Consider the following 23,267-nt stretch of genomic DNA (forward strand, 5'->3'; position numbering starts at 1 on the left):
CTTCCTTCCTTCCTTCCTTCCTTCCTTCCTTCCTTCCTTCCTTCCTTTCTTCCTTCCTTCCTTCCATCCTTTCACTTTTTGGAGGGGGGAGGGCAGGGCAGTTGGGGTTAAATGACTTGCCCAAGGTCACGTGGCTAGTGAGTATTACGTATCGGAGGCCAAATTTGAACTCAGGTCCTCCTGACTCCAGGGCTGGTGCTCTATTCACTGTGCCACCTAGCTGCCCCTAAAGTCCTTTTCTTTATCAAAGCCCTGCTCAGGTATCACTTTTTCCATGTAGCTTTCCTCAATTATCTTTACTTTTCCCCAGTCCCACACTAGAAATGATCCTTCCCTTCCTTGAATCTCTCAGACTTTTCTGTTTGATCTCTCTTATGCATTTATCAGGGCAGCTAGGTACACAGTGGATAGTTCAGGAGTGAGGAAGACTCATCTTCCTGAGTTCAAATCTGGCCTCAGGCACTTACTAGCAGTGTGACCCTGGGCAAGTCACTTAACCCTGTTTACCTCAGTTTCCTCATCTGTAAAATGAGTTGGGGAAGGAAATGGCAAACAACTCCAGTATCTTTGCCAAGAAAACCTCAAATGGAGGCACGAAGAGCCAGACATGACTGAAACAACTGAACAATAACATATGCATTTATCACTTTCTGACTTGCATCAAAGTTACTTATATATGATTCAATTGCCTCTACTGTGCTGTAACTTGCGGTGAAGTGTTTTTTTTTTTAAATATCTTACTGTGGTGTGAGGCAGAGCAGTACAGTGGGAGAAGAGAACTGGATCTGGAATCAAGGACCCGAGTTCAAATCCCACCTCTAATTTATCACTTGTGTCCCCATGTGGCAACTTCCCTGTGCCTTATTTTCTTCATATATAAAATGAAAGGGTTGGACTAGATGTCCTCTGAGGTCCCCTCTAAGTCTATATCAATGATCCCAGGACCCCTGTGTCTCAAGGAGATGAAGCAACAATTAAGGTAGGTACCAAAGAGATGAAAGGATTTAATGATGGGCTCAGGGACAAACTTCTTGCTGCCTAAGTACATGCCTAGCTAAGTTTTCTGTACTAATCACTGAAAGACTGGCCACCTTGTAAATTAGAAAAATCACTTAAGCCTAATACTAAAGAGATTCATTATTGCATAGGGGTGGTTATTTCATATAACAGTGCAAATAGCAACTACCTTCATGCCTTTGTAGATGATTTCATCAGCTTCAGTGGAAAGGAAAGGGGCCTGGTAGCACCAGATTTCAGACTAGACTACAGAGTCTTAATCATAAAAGAGGTTTGATTATTAATCAATTACTCAAAATGCTAACTTTACCCCACTCCTAACATTCTATGTTCTAAGGTTATTCCTAGTTCTAACATTCTATATTCTCTTTTCTAAAGTGGTCATAGATTCATAGAATACTACATGTGCTTAGCTAAGTATATAAAATTATTGTCCATTTGTACACTAATTTTGGTTAAGAAATAGAAAACTCAATTGGTGGAACAGATCAGGTTTATGACATGCAGAAGAAAACAGACACAATAGCTTAGTATTTGATACACCCAAACAGCCTGACTACTGGGTAAAGACTCACTAAACAACAAAAACTGCTGGGAAAACTAGAAGTCAGTCTGGCAGAAATTAGCTATAGGCCAAAATTTCATGCCACATGCTAAAGGTGAGCTCCAATGGGTACATGACTTAGAAATAAAAGGTGATGCCATAGACAAATCAGGGTAGTAAGAAAGAAAATACCTTCCTGTTCTATGGATAGGAGAGGAATTCATGACCAAACAAGGGATACAGAGGACCACAAAACATAAAATGGATAAACTTGATTTCATAAAAATTAAAAAGCTTCCCCTCCCTCCCCATAAACAAAAACAATTCACCTAAAATTAGAAGGGAAATAGGGGAGAAAATCTCTGCATCAAGTTTCTCTGATTGTTTTATTTCTAAGCTATATAAAGAACTGATTCAAATTTGTAAGAATGAAAGTTGTTCTTCCAATAGTAAATGGTCAAAACAACAGACATTTAGTTGCCAGAATCAATGGACTTTTCTCAAGTCTTTGTCCTTCTTTATCAATTTGAGCTGGCCAGTCTGCTGCAAGGTGAGTCTGCCTGTCCCAGTCCCTGCCTCTTTAACGCACCTAGCTGAGTGTCCCACAAGCTAGAAAAGGAACTGGCAAACCACCCCAGTATCTCTACCAAGAAAACCCCAAATGGAGTCATGATAAACTGGACATGACTGAAAAATGACTGAACAATAAGAAGCTGATTTGACACTGATGCCTGTTTGCTAGATCATAATACATGTCCTATTCCCTAACTGTGGGTATGCCCCTAAGGCTCTGGACTGGGCTTTCTTCTCCTTTCTTTCTATAACAGTTTTTTTTTTAAAGGATATCATCAGCTCTCATGAGTTGAATTATTATTTCCATGCAGATAATTCCCAGATCACATATCTGGTCTTAGTCTGTCTGTCTGTCTATCTCTCTGGAGTTCCAGCTCAACATTACCTACTACTCATTAGACATTTTGAGCTAGATGTCCTAAAGATATTCAAATCCAACACATCTAAGACAGAAATTACCAGCTCCCAATCTCATTCCTCTTCCTACCTTCCCTATTTCTGTGCAATCCCATTAGGATATAAGCTCTTTGAGAGTAGGTATAGTTTAATTCTTTGTATTTGCAACCCTAGCTTGTGGCAGAACTTCTGGCACACAGTAAATATTAAATATTTAAGAAAGACTACTTGATTATCGGATTACCATGTAGGTTTGCATCTAGGAGTCATTCTTTCCTCTCCTTTCTCATTCCCCATTCATATTCAATCAGTTGCACATTGTTGTTGATTTTTACTCCATGATGTCTTTCACATTTCTTCTCTCCCCTTTACTCACCCCAGAGTCATCCTAGTTCAGGCTTTTATCATCTTTTAGATGACTATTGCAACCATTTCCTAATTGGTCTCCCTGGTTTAAGTCCCCTCTTTTTAAAATTCATCCTACACCCAGATGCCACATTAATATTCTTAAAGCCCAGGTCTGATCATGTCATTCCCTCGTCCAAAAAGCTTCAGGGGGTCCCTAAGGCCTTTAGGATCAAATACAAATTCCTTTGCTTGTCATTTAAAGCCCTTTATAATCTGGCTGCAGCTAACCTTTACAGGCTCCTTAAATATTACTCCCCTGCACACACTGCATTTTAGACAAACTGGCCTAATTGCTATGTACCATGGACAGCATTCCATCTCCTTGCCTTTGGCTAGGTTGCCCCTCATATCGAATTCATTCCCTCCTCACCTGCAATATTATGCTCTCTATCTATCTTCCAAGCTCTATTCCTGTCACTTCTTAACTAAGACTTTTTCTGATACCCTCAGTTGCTTATAGTCTCAACCCCAAATTACTTTATATATACATATATATATTATATAGACACCTAAATACATATATGTATACATACATATATATTTGGATTTATTAGTTTATATACATATTATTCCTATCTAATAGAATATAAACTCTTCGAGGGCAGAGACAATTTATTTTTATCCAAGTAGCTCTAGTACCTAGCACTTTGTTTTGCACCTTACAGAAACTTAAGAAGTATACTACCAGCCCCTCCTCCCTAATTTTAGGCTCTGGATAAGAGCATGTGAGCCCTGGCGCCTGTATAGAGCCATAGCTACAGTGGAGAAAGTTCTATCTTCAGTCTGATGCACACTGACCTTGCATAAGCACAATGGCTAAAATACTATAATAAGCTAATTTCACAATGGGTCCCTTGGTTGTTTAGATGCTTCATTGTCTAGTTTTGTGAGATAGGTATTCTAAGTCTTATTATTCCCATGTTACAAATTCAATTCAACATTTATTGCCTACCTTTTGCAGAATACTAGAAGACATACAAAATTTAGATAATATATGGTCCTTGCCTTCATCAAATTTACAATCTAAGGCACAAATACAGATAACTTTGCATGATAAATGTATTAGAGAGGTGTAAGAAAAGCATAATGTGAGGGCCAAGGGGGAAAGTCATAAACAGTTAAGGGAACCAGAGAAGTTTCCTGGGGGAGGCAGCATTTGAGTTGGCTGTTAACAGGCCTGTTGGAAATTCAATAAGCAAAAGCAATTGGGTGAGTAGTCACAGAGGTTAGAAAGAATGGGTGGGGGTCAGTGAGAAGCCTAGTTTGGTTGGATTGTATCGAGTAGGGGGATGTGTGGTAATATGAGATAAATGGGAAAGTGGCAGATTGTGAAGAGCTTGAAAGCCAAGCTGAGGACTCCCCCCCCCCATATTAGCACCTTTAATTCATGGAAATCTGCATTTTCTCATTAATTTTTATATCATTATTATTATCATCAGGAACAATTTCCTTTTCCATTGTACTTTAATGTTTTAAAAAGTGCTTTCTTCACATCAACTCTGGGAGATAGCCAATGAGTGTCATCTTATTCCTGTTTAAAGTTGAAGGAGCTGAGACTCTAAAGGATAGTGTGATTTGCCCAAGGTCACAGAGCTCATAAATGGCCTTCTGATCAAGTTAAGTGCTTTCTATATTATGCCATTACCAACAAAGCAGGATTGGAAAAAATGTAGGGTCTTCATCCCAGATGAGCAGAATATTGATTTGAAGAATTATATTAACAAAGGATCTGGAAAGGATCTTAGACTATAGAACAGAGAATATTAGAGATTAGAGGGCACCTCCTAAATTTCTTTCACTTCTGTGGGAGGATGTTTTAAAAAAATGGAAAAAATAAGGCCTGAGTATTTGCAATAAGGTTGCTAGTTTAAAGGCAATGTCTAGGAGATAGCCTAACAGCAGGGGGAAGAATTTTAGAGAAAGCATTTTGGACTTGTGATTCCAAATTGCACAGAATTGTAATCCAATTCAAGGAATTACCTCAATTCCATTGAGATTTTTCTCCTTAACCCTCAACCTGAGTCTCAACCTCTGACTGTGCTTACCCCGATCGGCATCATAAATGTACACAAATTTCTGCCAGTCATAGTGGTCGATGATGCTGATGAGGGCATCCTGCAGCTCGGGGCGCAGCTGGAGAACAAACTGATTGGATGTGTCAACAGGGAAGCTGGGTGTGATGAAGCAGACGTGAAGGGCCCCACAGAAGGAGGTGAGCATGTTGACTGTCTTTCTCTCGTAAAATCCAAAGATGGCGTAGACACCCTTAGAGAACTGGGAGCAGACTGGAAGAGAAAAAAATAGCAGTTAATGGAGATCTGGATAGAGGATGTCCTTGAAACCCAGTTGCTGGATGTTCACAGAATAATAAAAACTATGAACCTACTCATAAACCTCAAAGACTGAATAGATTTTATGGGAGAAGTGGAAAGAGACAGAAAGAGAAGGGGGATAAAAAAACATTTAGAGTTAAAATGAGGGGACTAGATTAGATCGAGCCCTATGTTCCTTTCTGGTTCTGACGTTTTTTGTTCTAAGGTCTTCCTTACTGCAATCATTTTCTATTCTTTATCTAATATCTTTTCCAGTTCTTATGTTCTACCTTCTAAAGTTACTTCCAGATTTAACATTCTTTTTTAAAGGTTTCTTCTAACTGTGACATTCTCTGTTTTCTGGTCTCATCTAGCTCTGACATGCTAAAAATACTAACTTTCCTTCCAGTCCTAACATTCTATGTTCTAAGGTTATTTCTAGTTCTAACATTCCATATTTACTTTTCTAAAGTGGTCATAGATTTGTAAGAACACTTAAGTTGAGATATCCCTTGGACATAATATTGTCTACCCTTTATCAAACTCATTAATGTTACTTAAAATAGTAATGATTTTAAAGTGTTTCTACTTATCATCTCATCTGATCTTTAAACCAGCCCTGGGAAGGTGAATATTATTATTCCCATTTAAGAGATGAAAAAAAATGTAGTTCAGAAAATGATGTCATCTAAAATCACAGATTAGGCAAATTCGAGCTGAGAAAGTTCTCCTGATTCCTTAGACCTTAAAATCCAGCTACTTCTGTGATATCATTGGAACAAATTATAAAGAGACATCATCAGAGGAAAGAGCATTTTACTTTGAAGGTCACACTTTGTGGTTGTATCAGTTACATTTTCTACTTCTATATCCACTGCATAAGCAGTCAGTGAGTTAATAAAGATTTAATAAGCACCTACTATGTGCCAGGAATTATGTTAAGCACAAGGGATATGAAGAAAGGTAAATGTAATCCCTGCCCTCAAAGAGTTCACAGTTTATTGGGAAAGACAGCAGTAAACCACGACTAACGATAACTAAAAATGGAGAAAAAACGGTCACTGGATCAAGTAGAACGTGGAAGGCGGAGCGTGAAGTTTAAGATGACTGGAGAAGTCAGCTTTTATCACACTTGAGATTTTTTGTGAGCAATGCATGCACTTGCCTTGTCTTTTGCAAACACATACATGGATGTATACATACATAATATGTAAATATGCATTCATATATATGTGTATATAACACATATATTTGTATATATCTATCTCTATTCCTGTCCATATCTCTATCTATTTACACATAAATGACTAACTTACCTCAGTTGTATGAAAATCATTGAGAGGATCTTAAGTCCCTACAGCCAATGATTTGATGTACTTGGTTAAGTAGTTTAGAGATGTGGAACATGGTGTCAGTGAAGCCTAGACCGTGATTTCAATGGCCACGTGGGTTATAGTCATGAAATGCTCCTTAGAAGTAGTTTTTTTAAAGAATGGAAACAACATATGGGCAACATCACAAAGGTCAAGCTACATCTTATTTATCTAATCTTAATAATCATGTTTATATAACTTCTAATGCTTTACAAATAGACTTTACACGTACCAGAAGATTTGGGTTCAAATCCTGACCCTGATATGTACTAGGTGTGTGATCATAAATAAGTCATGTAAAGTGACTCGCCTAAGGTCACATAACTAGTATCACAGGCAGTATCAGAGACTCATGTCCAAGTTTCCTGCTTCCAAATCTGCCATTCTTCCTATTACTCTCTGATGAAAGGAGGCAGCTAAGTTACCCATGTTTCTCTCTCTTAAATCCCAATTCAGTTATCAAACTTATATTTCCTAGGGAGGGAGATTAGTTAAAGTCTCATCTTGGAGCAGCTCCACATTTTGGTGCAAAAGGAAACTAGGCTCAGTTTGCTTGTCTTAGCTACAAAATTCCTGAGTCATTTTTTGTGACCTGGCAAGGCTGCAGAATACAGTTATGGCTTTCATATACTGTTATCCTAAACATGGAGTTTTCCTTCATATGTTAGAACCGGGACAGCATTATCCCCAAAGCAGTGGGGTTAAATACATGGCTTGTGGGCTTCACATGGCCCACAACACTCCCAAGCATGGCCCAAGCCAGACTAACGTAAAATATTTTACAAAACAAATTTATTTAGCAGATAATATTTAACAAAATAAATATTTTAAGAAATATTTAGCAACATAAATAAAAATAGACTAACTATAGGTAGCATGAATATGCAGTTTCCTAAGTCAATGAGTAACCTGTAGGAATCCTTACATATGGTTTAGTGTCCCTATTTCTATTTGAGTTTAACACCACTCTCTTAGAGCATTATTCAAAGTAAAGAGGCAAGTATAAATGCTTTTGGGTGATTAGGTGGCACAGTGGATAGAGTGCCAGAACTGCAGTCAGGAAGGCTCATGTTCCTGAGTTCAAAGCTGGGCTCATATAATTACTAGTTGTGTGACTTTGGGCAAGTCACTTAACCTTGTTTGCCTTAGTTTCCTCAACTGTAAAATGAACTGGACAAGGAGATGGCAAACCACTCTAGTATCTCTGCCAAGGAAACCCCAAAATGGGGTCACAAAGAGTCGAATACAACTGAATAAGGACTGAATATCATAAGCACTTTTATCTTACTCATAAACATGGCTCCCATTTTTCAGTTTTGGGGAAAATCCAAGCTAATCAACACATCTTATAAGCGCCCATTTCTAAAGATTGCTTCATGTGCATTAGCCCACATTACTGGCATGACAATAATTATAATGAAAAGACCAGTTAGGAATTTCTTGCAATTATCCAGGCAAAAAGCAATGAGGGCTTTAACTAGGGTGTGTTTGTGTGAATAGAGAAAAGGGATTGGATATCTTGGAGGTAGAAATGGCAAGATTTGGCAACTGATTGGATCTGTGCAGTGAGGGAGTGGGAGGATAACTCTGTTATTATATTATTCTAGGAGAGCACTGCTGGGGCACTGGGGAGATGGTGCCTTCAATGGAAGATAGGTGGGCTTGGGGAGTAAAGAGAATGAATTATTTCCGAACACATTGAGTTTGAGTTACCTGTGGGATATCCAGATTAAAATCTCTAATAGGCAATTGGTAGTGCTGAACTGAAGTTCAGGGAAGAGACTGAACTTGAACGTATGTATCTGTGAGTCATTTGCACAGAGATGACAATTAACCCATGGGAATTGATGAGGTCACTTGGAGAAAGATATGAAAAAAAGAGAAGAGGGCCTAGGACAGAACCTTAGGGGAACATCCATAATTAAGGGACATTATAAGGATGATGAGCCAGCAAATGAGGTGGAGGAAAAAGCAGACAGTTAAAAGGAGAATGAGAAGAAAGTAATGTCACAAAACTCGGAGAGGAAAAAGTATCCAGAGAAGGGGGTCAACAGTGTTAAATGAGGTAGAAGTCAAGAAAGATGAGAACTGAGAAAAGACCATCACATTTGGCTACTGAGAGATTATTCATAACTTTGGAGAAATCATTATCAATTGAGTGATGAGGTTAGAAGCCAGATTGCAAAGGGATGAAGAATGTGAGAGAAGAGAGGAAGTAAAGACAGTAAGTATAGACAGTTTTTCCTAGGAACTTGGATGAGAAACTGAGGAGAGATATAGAATGATTAGCTGGAAGATGTATTAGGTAATGAAGGTTTTTTAAGGATGGGGGAGACCTGTTTTTCTTTGAAGGTAGTAGGGAAGGTGTAATGGGAATGTAAATTTAAAGATCTTCCCTGACCCTAGGCTAAAGTGCACCTGGAGCCTGGGGTGGGAGACTTGTTTTTCAGTAGATACGTCTTGATTGGCCAGTGAGTCAATAAGGTTGTTACATTCTCTGAGCCAGGAGAAGGCTATATAAGCCCTGATGTGTAGCTTTGTTTTGGGGCTCACTTTGAGAAGTGTTCTGTGATTTGATATGGATTCTGGGAAGCCATTGTCCAGAGCCCCCCCCGGCTTTGAAAAACCCAGATGTTGAAACCCGGATGTTGATTGGGTATGGATGTAATGGCTGGACAGTTTGGAAAGCTGTCTGCTTTATCTGTTTCTGTCTTGATAATTCTGCCTGTATACTTAGAAGTTCGGGATGCTGACCTTTTTCCCCTGAACAAGGTAAACGATATATGTCTGACTGATTAAAGTAAGCTTGTTAACCCATTTTGAGTTGCTTTCCTTTATCAAAGCAGATCCAAGAACCTGTGGTGGCAGCAACCCTGAGGACGCTTGGGGTGCTTGCTGCTACAGAAGGAACCAGGAGATAGGAAAAGTTTGAAGATTTAAGAAAAAGCTCATGGGAGAAGATTAAGTTAGCAATTCACTGGAAAAGACAAGAGGGGACCTGGTTCAGCATACCTGTAGAGGTTTGGCCTTGGCAAGGAGAAGGGATACCTCACTATTTCACACTGGGCCAAAGAAGGCAAAATTGGGAGATGATGTCAAGGGGTTTTATGATGAAAGGAAGGGGAAAATGTGGAGTACAAAGCCAAAGCCTCAATTTGTTTTCAGTGACGTTGAAATAGGGAGCCCAGTGGAGAGGGTGGGGGAAAGAGAAAGTATGGGGTGTCTGAGAAGAGAAGGATTTGAAATAACTTGTCTGATGAAGAGATTATTACCTTATAAGACAACCCATCCCAAATTTGGATAATTTGCATGGCTGAGGGCTTCTATTTTACATTGTGTTTACATGCCTCCTTATAAAATCTGTAACTAGACCCTGTGCTGGTGTTTGGGTCCAAGCCAAACAAATTTGACTGTTTTTCTATATGACAGCCCTTCACATTATGAGAACAGATATATCTTTTCCTCTCTTCCCCTCCTTAATTTTCTTTGCCTAGATGCTGGGAAACTTTAGTGGTCTCATCATAAAACCCATGTTTTTCAATGATGCTTGCATATTAAAAGGCATACACCCACCCACAGGTGGTAATGGAGACAACTGTTGGCTCCCTAACCTTTCCTGACCTTTGCCTGGGGTAGCCACCCTTAAAGGAAATGGCTGTCTACTCTCCACCCACAAACCATTTGCTGTTTCCTCCTAATGAGGACACACTGTCCTTTCGAGGCAGACAATGGGAAGTGTCTTGAAATGCCAATTGTAATTGCCTGCATTGAGATTTCCATAAATATGGATTTCTTCACCAGTAAGCATGCATCCTATATTTTTCTTCCCCCACCCCCCACCATGTTAAATATAGATTTGTCAAAATGCATGATCTGTCTTATGAGGTGAAAAGAATATTGGCAGTGCACACAATCCCCTAAAAATATTATAATATGATCTATGGTATTTTTAGGATCATTTCAGCCTAAGCCAGGATGAAATGTTTTCATATTGAATCTAGATTTTTAAATATATCAGGTTCGTTTTTCTTAGGTCATCAACTCAATTTTGAAAAATCACAGGAAAATTAGGGCTTGGGGGAACCTTACAACATAGAACTTAGAATTTTTGAGATGGATGGGACCATGGAACATAATACTAATAACAATATAGGCGGAAAGACCTATGCTATCACGGGTGTAGGGAAAGGAAGGGGAGGAAACTCTCTTCTCCTATGCAGAAAAGCCGCTGACCTTCAATGTATGCCTTGGAGAGATGCCTGGGTTCAGTGAGAGGTTCAGGGACCTAGCTGAAAATCATGCAGCCATTATGTTTCTCACTACACTTGGAGAAGCTTATGACCAGAAATCAGGTTACAAGGTAATGAGTCAGGGGGCATCAGCAACCTGCTGCGAAAGTGTTGGAAGAATTGTCTCAATGGAAGGAGTGTCCACGCTGGCTGATGGAATCACAGCTCTTTTGACTTGCAGAAACAATATTACAGTTTACAAAGCACTTTATATATTACCTTACCAAACCCACATCACTCCCCAAGTGATCTTCATGCACACCCATGATCACAGCATTCTCCCACTCAAAAACTTTCAGTGACTCTGCATGATTTAATAGCTCACATTTATAAAGCATTTTACATTTATAATATCATTTGATCCCACAACAACCCTGTGAGGCAAGGCCTACTAGCATGTCCATTTAATAGTTGAAAAAACCGAGGCCCTGCAGTTAAATGAGCAGGGATATTTTCTTATGGGGCTCTTTTAGACAAATGTAGATTAAGAAAACTTTGAAAGAAGGTCCCTGACTCTGAGAATTTTGCTGTACTAATCAACCCCAGAACTCTCTTGACACTCAGCTCCTAGGAGGACAGAGGCAAAGTTGAAAAACCCACATTTTAGACAAAAGAGCCAAGGTTCATACATCTAGTAAGCATCTGAGATTTGATACAAATCCACTCCTTCCTGACTCTATTTGCTATATCATGATGCCTCTCTCATGAATAAAGTTCGAACTACTAATCCCGAAAAGGCCTCCATCATGTGACTTCAGGTTACATGACCATTCTCATCTGTTACTATTCCCTTTTATTATACTTTACATTTCAACCAAATTGGAGTACTCCTGCCTCTAGTTCTTATCCAACCCTTTTCTTGCTTCAATGCCTTAGCTTAAAACATACTCAAGGCTTGGAATAGGCTCCCTCTTCCCCCTTTGTCTACCGAAATACCTCCCATTTTTAAAAGGTTTCCTCCATGACCCTTTCCTCCATGAGATCTCTCCTAACAGTCCCAAGAGGAAGTGATCTGTGCATCAACATCTTCATAGCATTTTGTCTGGCTATGGATAACAAATGACCAATCATTCCCATTAAAGCATAAGAACCCTGAGGGTAGGCACCATGTCTTTTTTTTTATCTTGGCATGTCCCAATGATAGGTATGGTGCCTTGTACAAAATGGTTGTTCAATAAATGTATATTGAATTCAGATAATTCTTACCATAACCTCTGTAATAATAATAATAATAATGAGGATGATGAAAATGTTATTGGCCCTATTTTATGGATGAAGAAATAATGTTTAGAACATACAATGTTAGAGATGAAGGGATCATATAAGACAGAACGCCAGTAATAAAAGGGACTTTTGGTGATCTCTATTTTAAGACCCTCATTTTTATTTATTTATTTTTACAGTACCTATGTATAGGGGACTTGGAGTGAGAAAACTCCCTCACCAATGTAGACCTGCATCTGTTCTACAACTTATTGTCATAAAAAATAGTTCAGGGCAATGAGAAGTTAAATTCACCATGTCATATAGCCAGGATGTGCTAGAGAGATTACTTGAACTCAGACCACCCTCATCTTTCTGTACATTCTTTATCTAATATATCATATTGCCTCTCCCTGTCACTTTTACAGATGAAAAAACTAAGGCTTTCAGAAAACAAGTGATTGACTCAAAGGTGTTATAGCATACACAAAGTCAGGACTCAACCCAGGTTTGATGATCTTTTTGTTATAACATAGGCATCCCCCTTGCTGAAAGACTTTCTATCAGCTAGACCCTTTGTGATAGGAGAAAGTGCCTTACAGTGAGGTTCTGGTCCTATTTATGAAATACAAGTTAATAGGTAAATCTTCTTCACTTTCATGCTGTCCCCAAACACCTGAATACTAACTCTGAGTGGTTTTGCTAAGGTCTCCTGTCCCCTTGTGACCTGCTTACCACATTCCTTCTCACAGATTTGTTTGATTCTCAGACTTTTCACACACTCCACAATTCTTTGTTTTAGCAGGGACAGGAAACAGAAACACCCCCAATAGAGTGTGAAGTGTTGTTTTCTCAGTCTCTAAGAAGCAGGAATATTCTCTTGTGTGGGGCTTCCTTAAGTAAAAGAATAAAGAAAACTTTGAAAATGAAAACCTGACTTTGAGGATTTGTCCACACCAACCTGTCATCAAGTTCCCTTGGCACTCAGTCTCTAGGAAGACAGAGGCAATGTAGCACTAACATGGTGCCTGGCACATAGTAGGTGCTTCATAAATGTTTGTTGGCTGATGGACTGAAAGCAGGTACAGTCTTTAAGAATCAGAATGGGTTGAGTCTAGTCTTTTGTCTGCCTGTAGCTAGCTAACTGTGTGACCTTGGGCAAGCTACCTGCTTTCAGTCTTTGTTTCCTTCCCTGTAAGATGTGATAATAGAACCAGGTCATTGAACCTCTGATTGCCCATATGTAACTTTCATAAACTACAAATTACAGAGCAGATGTTGATCTGCTTCAAAAGAGGGCTTCTCACTGGGAGTTGTTTTAAATCAAAGAAATCACAAATCCTGTATAAAAACAAAAACAAAAATAAACACGGATTTCTGGTCTAGGAGGATCTTAAAAGCCATGTGTTCAGAATGATCCCACAATTTTCTAGTTGAAGAAACTGAAGCCCAGAAAGTGGAAGGGATTTGTTTGAGATCTCACAGAGAGTTAAGAGACACAGTGGAGGTGAGAAGTCCTCCCAATTCCTGGGCCAGTGCTTTCTCTTGAGTAAGTCAATTTCCCTCTCTGAGTCTCAGTTTTTTCTTCCAAAAAACAGGAACAATAATCTTTGCCATATTTACTTCTTCCCTCTTTCCCACTTTCTAATTGGGAAGATCAAATGATGTAATGGATGTCTCAGTGTTTTGAAAGCACAAAAGCAAATATCGCATTACTAAACATTGCCAATTTAATAATATGGTATCCCTCCTTTATTGGGGAGTACTACTTTTGACAGGTTTTACAAAGCAGGAAAAGCTCAGCCAAATGGCCCATATATGAATTTGTCCTAGCTAGCACCTGCCTAGCTAAGTTTGGAGCAGCTCATTGCTAAAGACTTGGTCTTGGGATACAGCATTTCACAAAGGGATGTCTAGTAAGTTTGAAGTCAAGACACTGACTTTGAGGTTCTATCTGTCAGTCTGTCATAAAGCTCCCTTGGCATTCAGTCCCTAGCAAGATTGAGGCAATGTACCTAAAAAGTCCATGGAGTGGTAAAAAAAAATGTCACTTGGCTAAAAGTGAAGAGACTTGGGCTCCAGAAGGGCTGTGATCTGTGTCATGAGACCAAATGCCCACACTATTAAAATTACAGTTCCTTGATGTAAGAACATTGTATTATTAATAATTATTATATATCAGTTATAAAAAATGTGATTAAAGGGGTTGGCTTAGGTGACCTTTAAGGTCCTATCTAGCTTATAAATATTATTATATTCAGTATGATATCTTTAAGAAAAACAGGTTCCTGAGATGACATAGAAGGTGACAGAATGGGCTGGGTCTATCCCATTCCCAGGATTCCTCACCTTTGGAAACCAGTCAGTATCGTATAAAGGAGTTCCTTTTCTCTATCTGGACAGTTAAAAGATTGTCTCTGTTCTTTGGATCTGGGATGTGAAAGCCAGAACTTCTATTTGGACTGCTCCTGTCTCTCCTCTCCCCTTCTTGTGCTAATGGATATGCTCAGGTAGCAAGCTGCAGGCTGCATCTGTCCTTACTCCAGGCTGTCAGCAGAGGGAATAGGGAAGCTGTGGCTTGATTGACAGGTGCCAACAGAGTAACAATAGCCTGGAGCAGACTTACCTCGTGCAAAGTTTTCATATGAAAAGGGTATTATGTAAGAAACAGAAGAGATTAATAATGTCATTCTAGGCCGGCGACCATTTACATGAATGGAAAGTTTGACTTGATTCTATCAGTTTAACAAACATTTATTAAATGTTTATTAGACGCGAATCTACTGGTGGCAGTGAGAGTCAAAAAAAGGAAACAGGTATGAAAGATACTAGAGAGCAGAGAGAAATAGTATGGATAACTGATAATATGGAGGAGAGGTGGAAATGAGATTTGATAACTGATTCTATGTGCATGGTGAGGGAAGAGAAAAGATAATGTTAAATTAGAAGTAAGGGATGGTTCCTGCCTTCTTGAAGCTTATAGCTTAGTTGGGAGAAAAGGCATATAGACAAATAATAATAGTACAGAATAGTACATAACTGTATTATAGAAGTACTAAAAAGAGGTTGTGTGAATCTATCCTTATCAATTACCGAGGGCAATAGGGGATGTCAAGAAGGCTATGTTTGAGCTTAGCTATGGGTAAGGTTTCAATAGGGGATGGAGAAGTAGGAGAGACTATTAGGGCAAATGATGGGAAAACACAGGGGCTCAGGCTGAGGGATGTGCAGAGTATATGAAAGAAATTGCATGAGATAAGACTGGAAAGGTAGGGTGATTATGGAGTGAGTTTAATCCTAGGAATTCTAAGGAATCTTCACTTTACTCAATAGGCCAAAAGGAGCCACTTAAAAATTTTGAATGGAAGAGTAACATGACCAGATATATGTGTGTAAGGAAGTTTTTTTTTTGGGGGGGGGGTAGAAGTGTAAAAGAAGGATTGAGAAGGGAAGAGTCTACAGGCTAACCTAATTAGCAAACTATTTTTAAAAGTCCAGGATGGTAGTGATATAAAGGTCTCTATTACGGTGGTAACAACTAAAATAGAAGAGAGGTAAAGGATGTAAAAGGTAGAAATAAAAAGAATCAACAAAAAATTGTATGTGGAGGAATGAGCAAAGGAAAGCCAAATTTGAATCATGGTAGACTGGGTGAATTATGCCATCACTGATGGAGAAAGTTAAGTTAGAAAGAGAAGAAGGTTTAGGGGGAAGGATAATAAGCTCAGGGTTGGATTTACTGCATTTAAGGTGCTAGAGGGATATCTAGGTGGAGGTATCTTATAGGTAGTGGGATGTATAGGTCTGGAATCAGAGAGAAAAGCAAGGGCTGATGATATAGATTAGAGAGTCATCAGTATAGAAGTGGTAGTTGAAGCAGTTGGAATAAATAAGATTGCCAAAGGAGAGCTTATAGAAAGAATGAAAAGATAGCTGAAAACAGAAACTTGTGGAATGCCCACATGTCAGGAAGAAGAGCCAAGAATGATAGAGAAGGAGAAAGGGAACCATTCATTCAGTCAACAAACATTTAAAGTGCCTAATGTATGCAATACATTGTGCCAGGTTGTGGGGGAACACAAACAAAAATAAAAGTCTCTGCCCACAAAGAGCTAGCATTCTACTGGAAGAATAAAACATATACATAGATACATACAGTGTAAGGGAAGGAGTGAAGGGGACTAAGGAGAAATCGTGCAAATACTTTTAAATTTAAAAATGTGAGCAGTGAGAGGGCACTGCGATTGTGGCCAGTGGTGGCAGGTAATCAAGGAAAGCTTCACAGAGAACTAGAACCTTAATTAAAATAAGAACAAAGGTAAGGATTCTAAAAAGCTGAGAGGAGATGAGATTGTATTTTGGACATGAATTATTGCTGCTTGCGTGCAATCATGGAAGCCAGAAATAGCATGTCAAGTTTGAGGAATAGTTAGTTGTTCAATTTGGCTGGAATGCTGAGGGATTGAAGGGGAGCCAGGTGAAATAAGGCTGAAAAGGTAGGCTGGAGTGAGACTGTGGAAGGTCTTATGTTAGGATAAGGAGATTATATTTTATCCTAGATATAAAAGGGAATGACTGAAGCATTTTTTAAGTGTGGGAGGGAAACGGTCAGACCTGTGCCTTAGGAAGATTATTTTGGCAGTAATGAAGGATAGATTGGAGAGGGGAGAGACTGGAGGGAGGTGATTGAATAGGAAGTTATAACAAGAGTTTAGATGATAGTTGGGGATGGCGTAATTTCAAATTTCACAGAACAAATTGGATTTTTTGGATTCAGTCAAAGGGCTGAACTTGAGGACCTACAGGACTACATGTGGCCTTGAGGCAACAGTTCTCCACCCCTGGCCTAAACTATGGTGGAGAGAAGGAGATGAATGATAGAAGATCCAGGAAGTCAAAGGAGGAGAGAATGTTCAAAAGGAAAGGTAAGTCAACAGTATCCAAAGTTACAGAGAAGAGAAAGATGAGAAATAGGAGGACATAGGAATTATTGTTGAGGGATCATTGGTGACCTTTTAGAAAACAATTTCATTAGAGCAGCGGGATAAAAAAACCAGACTGAAAGAGACTGAAGAATAAATAGGTAGGAAAGTGAAGGTACATGTGATATCCTATGCAAACTGAGGCATCTAGAGGAGGTCACCATCTGGAAAATGTTCATGGTATTTGTACTCATTATTTCATAGGACTGTTGTGAGGCAATAACTTGGTAAAACACATGCATTATAGACATTATGACAATTGTTGTAATAATAATGGTTGTTATTTTATTGTCTTTGTTTCAGCTCTCATCACTTCTCATTTGAATTATTATGATAGCCACCTAACTGGTCACCCAGACTCTCTTCACTCCCATCTAATAAATCCTGCACAGACTGCCAAATTAATCTTCCCAACATATAAATCTCATATCGTTACTCTGTTGAAACACCATGAGATGCTCCCCTTTGCCTACAGGAGAAAGTCCAAATTCCTTAAACTAACACTCAAGAACCTTCAAAATTTTGTTCCATTCTACCTTCCCCACCTCATATCATCACATCCCCCACATACTCTATGCCCCAATCAGCCTTGATGAGTCATTGCCCTCCAGTGTTTCTCCATTTCCTGACTTCACGTTATTCTGCTCATGTTATTCTCTCCATTTAGAATGCTCCTTGTCCAATATTCAATTCAATAAACATTTATTAAGCACCTACTATATGCCAGAGACTATGCTAAGTGCTGGGGACATGTAAAGAGGCAAAAGACAGTTTCTGCCCTCAAGAAGTTTATAATCTATATACATGAAATAAGCTATGTACAAAATAAATAGGAAATAATTAAAAGAGGGTAAGTATTAGAATTGAGGTGCAAGCTTCCTGTAGAAGATGGGATTTTATTTGAAACTTAAAAGAAATAAGGTAGGTCAATAGTTGAGTAAAGGAAGGAGAGCATACCAGGCATGGGGGAGAGCCAGAGAAAATGACTGGAGTCATGATAATGGAGTCTCTTGTTTGTGGAAGAGCCAGGAGGCCAGTGACCCTGGATGGAAAGGCATGTGTCAGAGAGTAAGGTATAAGAAGACTGGAAAGGTAGAAGGAGGCTAGGTTATGAAGGGCTTTGAATTTCAAACAGAGTATTATGTATTTGATCCTGAAGGCAATAGGAAGCCACAAGAGTTTATTGAGTAGTGGGTGACATGATCAGACCTATATTTTAGGAAAATGATTTTAATGCTGAATGGAGAACTGACTGGAGTGTGTTAAGGCAGGTAGACCCACCAGCAGACTATTGCAGTAATCAAGATGTGAGGTGACAGGGTGGCTAGGTGGTGCAGTGAACAGAGCACCAGCTCTGGAGTCAGGACGACCTGAGTTCAAATCCAGCTTCAGACACTTAACATTTACTAGCCATGTGACCTTGGGCAAGTCACTTAACCCCAATTGCCCTGCCTTCCCCCCTCCAAAAAAAAAGAGATGTGAGGTGATGAGGGCCTGCACTAGAATGGTGGCTGTGTCAGAGGAGAGAAGAGGGAATATTTGAGGGATGTTACAAAAATGCAATCAACAGGCCTTGCAAACAGCTTGGATAAATAGCAAAGAATCCAGGATGGTTCCTAAGTAGCCTGAGGGATTGGGAGGATGGTGTTGACCTTTACAGTAATATGGAAGGCATTGGGGAGGCAGGGGTTAGGAGGAAAAATAATGATTCCTGTTTTGGACATGATTGAGTTTAAGATGTCTATTGGACATCCAATTTGAGATATCTGAAAGGTAGTTGGAGACTCAAGACTGAAGATTAGGAGAGCGTTTGGGGCAGGAAAGGTAGATTTGAGAATCATCAGCATAAGGGTGGTAATTAAATCCATGGTAACTGATGAGATCACCAAGTGAAGTAGTATACAGACAGGAGAGAAGAGGAGCCAGGACAGAGCCCTGAGGGACACAGACAATTAAAGGGCATGATCTGGAAGAGGATCCAACAAGGTAGACAGAGGAGTGGCCAGATAGGCAGGAGGAAAACCAGGACAGAACAGTGATGGCCTTCACTTCCTCCATGATCGCTGTTTCAAGTGTACTCTCCTTCAAGAACCTACCTGAGACCCTTCTCCTGATTGCAGGTGCCCATCGATTTGAACTGAATCTTACTTTATGCTTCTCATTATACTAATATGATTACTAAAAATAATAGCATTTATATAGCACTTTGCAAAGTACTTTACATATGTTATCTCATTTGATTCTTTTCTTTTTAGAAATTTATTTATTTTGAATATTCTTTTTTAAACTTTGAGTTTCAAATTCTCTCCCCCTTCCCATACCCATTGAGAAGGCAAGCAATATGACATCAATTATACGTGTATGACATCAATTAAATCATTCATATCACAAAAAAGCAAAAAAAAGTCAGAAAGTTTTATTTCAATTTGTACTCAAAGTTCATGAATTCTCTCTCTGGAGGTGGACAGAAGGTTTTCATCATGAATACTTTGAATTGTTTTGGAATTTGTATTGATCTGAGTAGTCAAGTCATTCACAGTTGATCATTATTACAGTATTGCTCTTACTGTTCAGAATAATCTGATTCTTCTCACTTCAATTTGCATCAGTTCATATATGTCTTACTATGCTTTTTTTTTCTGAAACCACCCATCTCCTCATTTCTTATAGCATAATAGTACTCCGTCATAATCAAATACCACAATTTGTTCACTAATTCCCCAATTGATGCGTATCTCCTCAGTTTCCTATTCTGTGCCATCACAAAAAGAGCTGCTACAAATATTTTGGTACATGTGGGTCCTTTTCCTGTACCTCTCTGTGGTACAGATAAAGTAGTGGTATTGAGCCTTTTGAGCACAGTTTCAAATTTTTCTCCAGAATGGTTGGATCAGTTCACAGTCACACCAAATGTTTATTAGTGCACCTATTTTCCCTCATCCCTTCCAGCATTTGTCCTTTCTGATAGGTGTGAAGTGGTACTGGGTGTTGTTTTAATTTGCATTTCTCTAGTCAATAGCGATTTAGAACATTTTTTCGTATGGCTATAGATAGCTTTGAAGTCTTCTGGAAACTGCCTGTTTCTACCCTTTCACCATTTATCAATTGAGGAATGGCTATTTTTTTTTTTTATAAAAAATGACTTAGTTTCCTGTATATTCGAGAAATAAGAGAAACACTGTAATTTCTTTTTGATATTCCTTAATTGTTTATGGTATCTTTTCAGCAAAATGTAATTTCCCTAATTATCTCTTTTAATTAGACCTTTTTTTTTTTTTTGCATTTCCTTTGTCTGGGATCATGATTTCTAACCTGGCCTTTTTTATTTAATCTGAAGTATAACAAAGTCTGTTCTTGCCCTTTATTTTAACTCTCTGAGTGTCATTCTATTTCAAGTATTTCTCTCTCTTTTTTAACTTTATTGAGTTCCTTATTATTACTCTTTCTGTTTTGCCTTTTTATCTTGACTCTCTTAAGTCTTGTGTTTGAATGTAAAATTTTCTGTTCTTCTCTGGTCTTTTCATCAGAAATGCTTGAAAGTCATTTCTTTCATTAAATTTCCATTTTAACCCTGAATACTTAGTTTCACTGGATGAGTTATTTTTTATTGTAATCTTAGCTCCTTTGTCTTCTGGAATATTATATTCCTAGCCCTCCATTCCTTTAACATAGGAGCAGCTAAGTTTTGTGTGATCCTGACTGTGGCTCCATGATATTTGGATTCTTTCTTTCTGGCTGCTTGTGATATTTTCCCCTTGACCTGAGAGCTCTGGGATTTGATTGTAATAATCCTGAGAGTTTTCATTTCTGGATCTCTATCATGAATGATCAGTAGATTTCTGCAATTTCTATTTTACCCTCTGTATCTAAGATATCAGGACAGCTTTCTTTGACAATTTCTTGAAAGGTAATGTTTATGTTCTGTTTTGATCATGGGTTTCAGCTAATCCAATAATTCGTAAATTATCTCTCCTTGATCTGTGTTATATGTCAGTTGTTTTTCTGATAAGATGTTTCACGTTTCTTCTATTTTTTCTTCTTTTCACTTTATTGTTTCTTGATGCATCAGAAAGTAATTAACTTCTACTTACCCCATGCTAATTTTTAAGTTCTTTTCTTCAGTTAATTTTTGTGGTTCTTTTACCATTTGACCTATTCTATTAAAGTGCTATTTTCTTCACTATTTTTGTGCATCATTTACCAACTGTTAATTTCCTTTTCATAATTTTCTTACATCACTTTCATTTCCCCCCCAATTTTTCCTTTACCACAGAACTCTTTCTTTAATTCTTTCAGGAATTCTCATTGGGTTCAGATTCAATTAGCTTTTGTCTTTGAGGTTTTACCAGTAGCTGTTTTCACATTATTTTCTTCTGAGATTGTGTCTTGATCTTCCTTATTACTGCAGTCACTTTTTATGGTTATTTTTTTTTTGTTTGATCTTTTTTCCAGCCTATTTCATGACTTTGAACTTTATACTAAGTTGGGTTCTGCTCACCTAGGGATGGGGAAGCACCACTTTAAAATTTAGGGTTTTTTTTGCTGCTGTTTTCAGAGCTAGTTCTGCAAATTTTCAGTGTTTCCAATGTGGTGTGATCTGGGGAAAGGTATGGTCCCTGATCTCCTGGTCTAATCTCTGGTGTTTATCCAGGAAGGGCCCTTGCTATCCTACATCTACAAGTGCAAGCATTTCTCTTTGCCTTAGAACTGGGACATGGACCAGTTTTCCATTGTGACTGAACATGAGCATGACTCTTCACCCTGGAATTGCAACCCAGAATTGCTTTGGGGCAATAGAACTACCAATCAGTATAAGTTGCATTTAGTACCAGCATAGGGTCTCCTGTAATTTCTTTCTGAGTAGTTATCTGATCTCCTTCCAATCTCTGGAATGAGAGTCACTGAAGTTGCTGCTATTGCTGCTCTCTTGGCTACCTCCAAGGCCCACCACTGGTACTGCTGCTCTGCCCTGGGCCAGTTCCCACCTAGATGTCATAGACTTCTATTGTGGACCTCCTAAGTCATCTTAAACTGGGTTTGCCACTTCAAAATCTGATTTGAGGAGCCATTTTAAAATTCTTTGGAGGGGAATGTTAGGAGAGTTCAGCTGGCTCTCTCTCTGTATTCCACCATCTTGGTTCTGATCCCAGTATAAGATCTATCTCATTTGACTGTCACAACAACTCTGTGATAGAGATACTATTTTACAGAAGAGAAAACTGAAACTAAAAGATGTTAAATGAGTTATACAGGTTCACACAGATTGCATCTGAGGAAGAATTCAAACTCAAGTTTCCTTGTCTCAAAGTCTAAATCTATATTTTATCTCATTTCCTTGACTGTAAGGACTTTAAGAGCAGGAAAAACACCTTATCCAAACTTTACATTTTTCTTCTCTGAATCTTAATATACTGTAGTACAGAGTTTGTCAAGAGATAAGAATAAAGTGCCTCAAGTGCCTCTGGGGCCCGCGAATTGGGTGGACATTTGATGAAGCACCTACAGCATCAGGAATTGGAGTCCCCTTCCAAGTCTGACACTTTTTGTTCTATGTTCTAATGTCCATTTCTCATCTTATATCCCAAATTCCATGCTAGAAGGTCCCATTGAGCCCTGATATTCTCTGTTCTAAGGTCCTTCTATAATTCTACATTTTATGAAGAATTCCCAGACAGCTAGAGTATACTTTTCTCTCTAGCATCTCCAGTTGTCAAAAAAGGGAGTTTCTGATACAAAATCAGAAACGTTCCTGTCTTTTAATATTGACTGACTGCAATGTCAGTTGTCACAGGCACTACCCCTCCTCCTAGGTCCTCACTTTCTTTATTACTGAGACAGTTTAAAAGGCTTTGAGAATATGGCAGCACCTGTGCCTGCTCACTACCCAGGCTCATTCAGAAACACAGGCATCCTGTCAGCTAGGCTCCCAAGTTAGAATAAAGGACCCTGGAAATCAGCTCTGGAAAGGAATCCAGGGAAAAGAATTTTAACTGATACCTAAAAAACATAGAACCTGGCTCACCCTATCATCTGTTTCTTGTAAATCAGGTAGGGGAGGCAGGCTATGTAACCTCAGACCACAAAGCCAGGAAAAACTGAGGTGGAAAATCACAGCAGGAATGGTGGCTGAAGGGGAAATTACAGCTTCAAGCCTGTGGACAGAGTTAGAG

General features: G+C 38.8%; 1 protein-coding gene across 2 annotated transcripts in view; it reads right to left on the reverse strand.

Annotated features, from left to right (window-relative positions):
- The window catches only part of GRIA1 (glutamate ionotropic receptor AMPA type subunit 1), a 349,553-nt gene that overhangs the window by 184,247 nt on the left and 142,039 nt on the right, over positions 1 to 23,267 (reverse strand). For both annotated transcript variants that reach the window (XM_069102557.1, XM_069102556.1), the window contains exon 3: positions 4,984 to 5,223. In XM_069102557.1, the coding sequence (XP_068958658.1) occupies positions 4,984 to 5,223 (240 nt within the window). The remainder of the gene's footprint in view (positions 1 to 4,983; positions 5,224 to 23,267) is intronic.

Source organism: Petaurus breviceps, unplaced genomic scaffold, assembly GCF_028583685.1.
Source record: "Petaurus breviceps papuanus isolate PSGF00001 unplaced genomic scaffold, PetGlider_PUasm1.0 551, whole genome shotgun sequence".
Taxonomy (NCBI): Eukaryota; Metazoa; Chordata; class Mammalia; order Diprotodontia; family Petauridae; genus Petaurus; species Petaurus breviceps.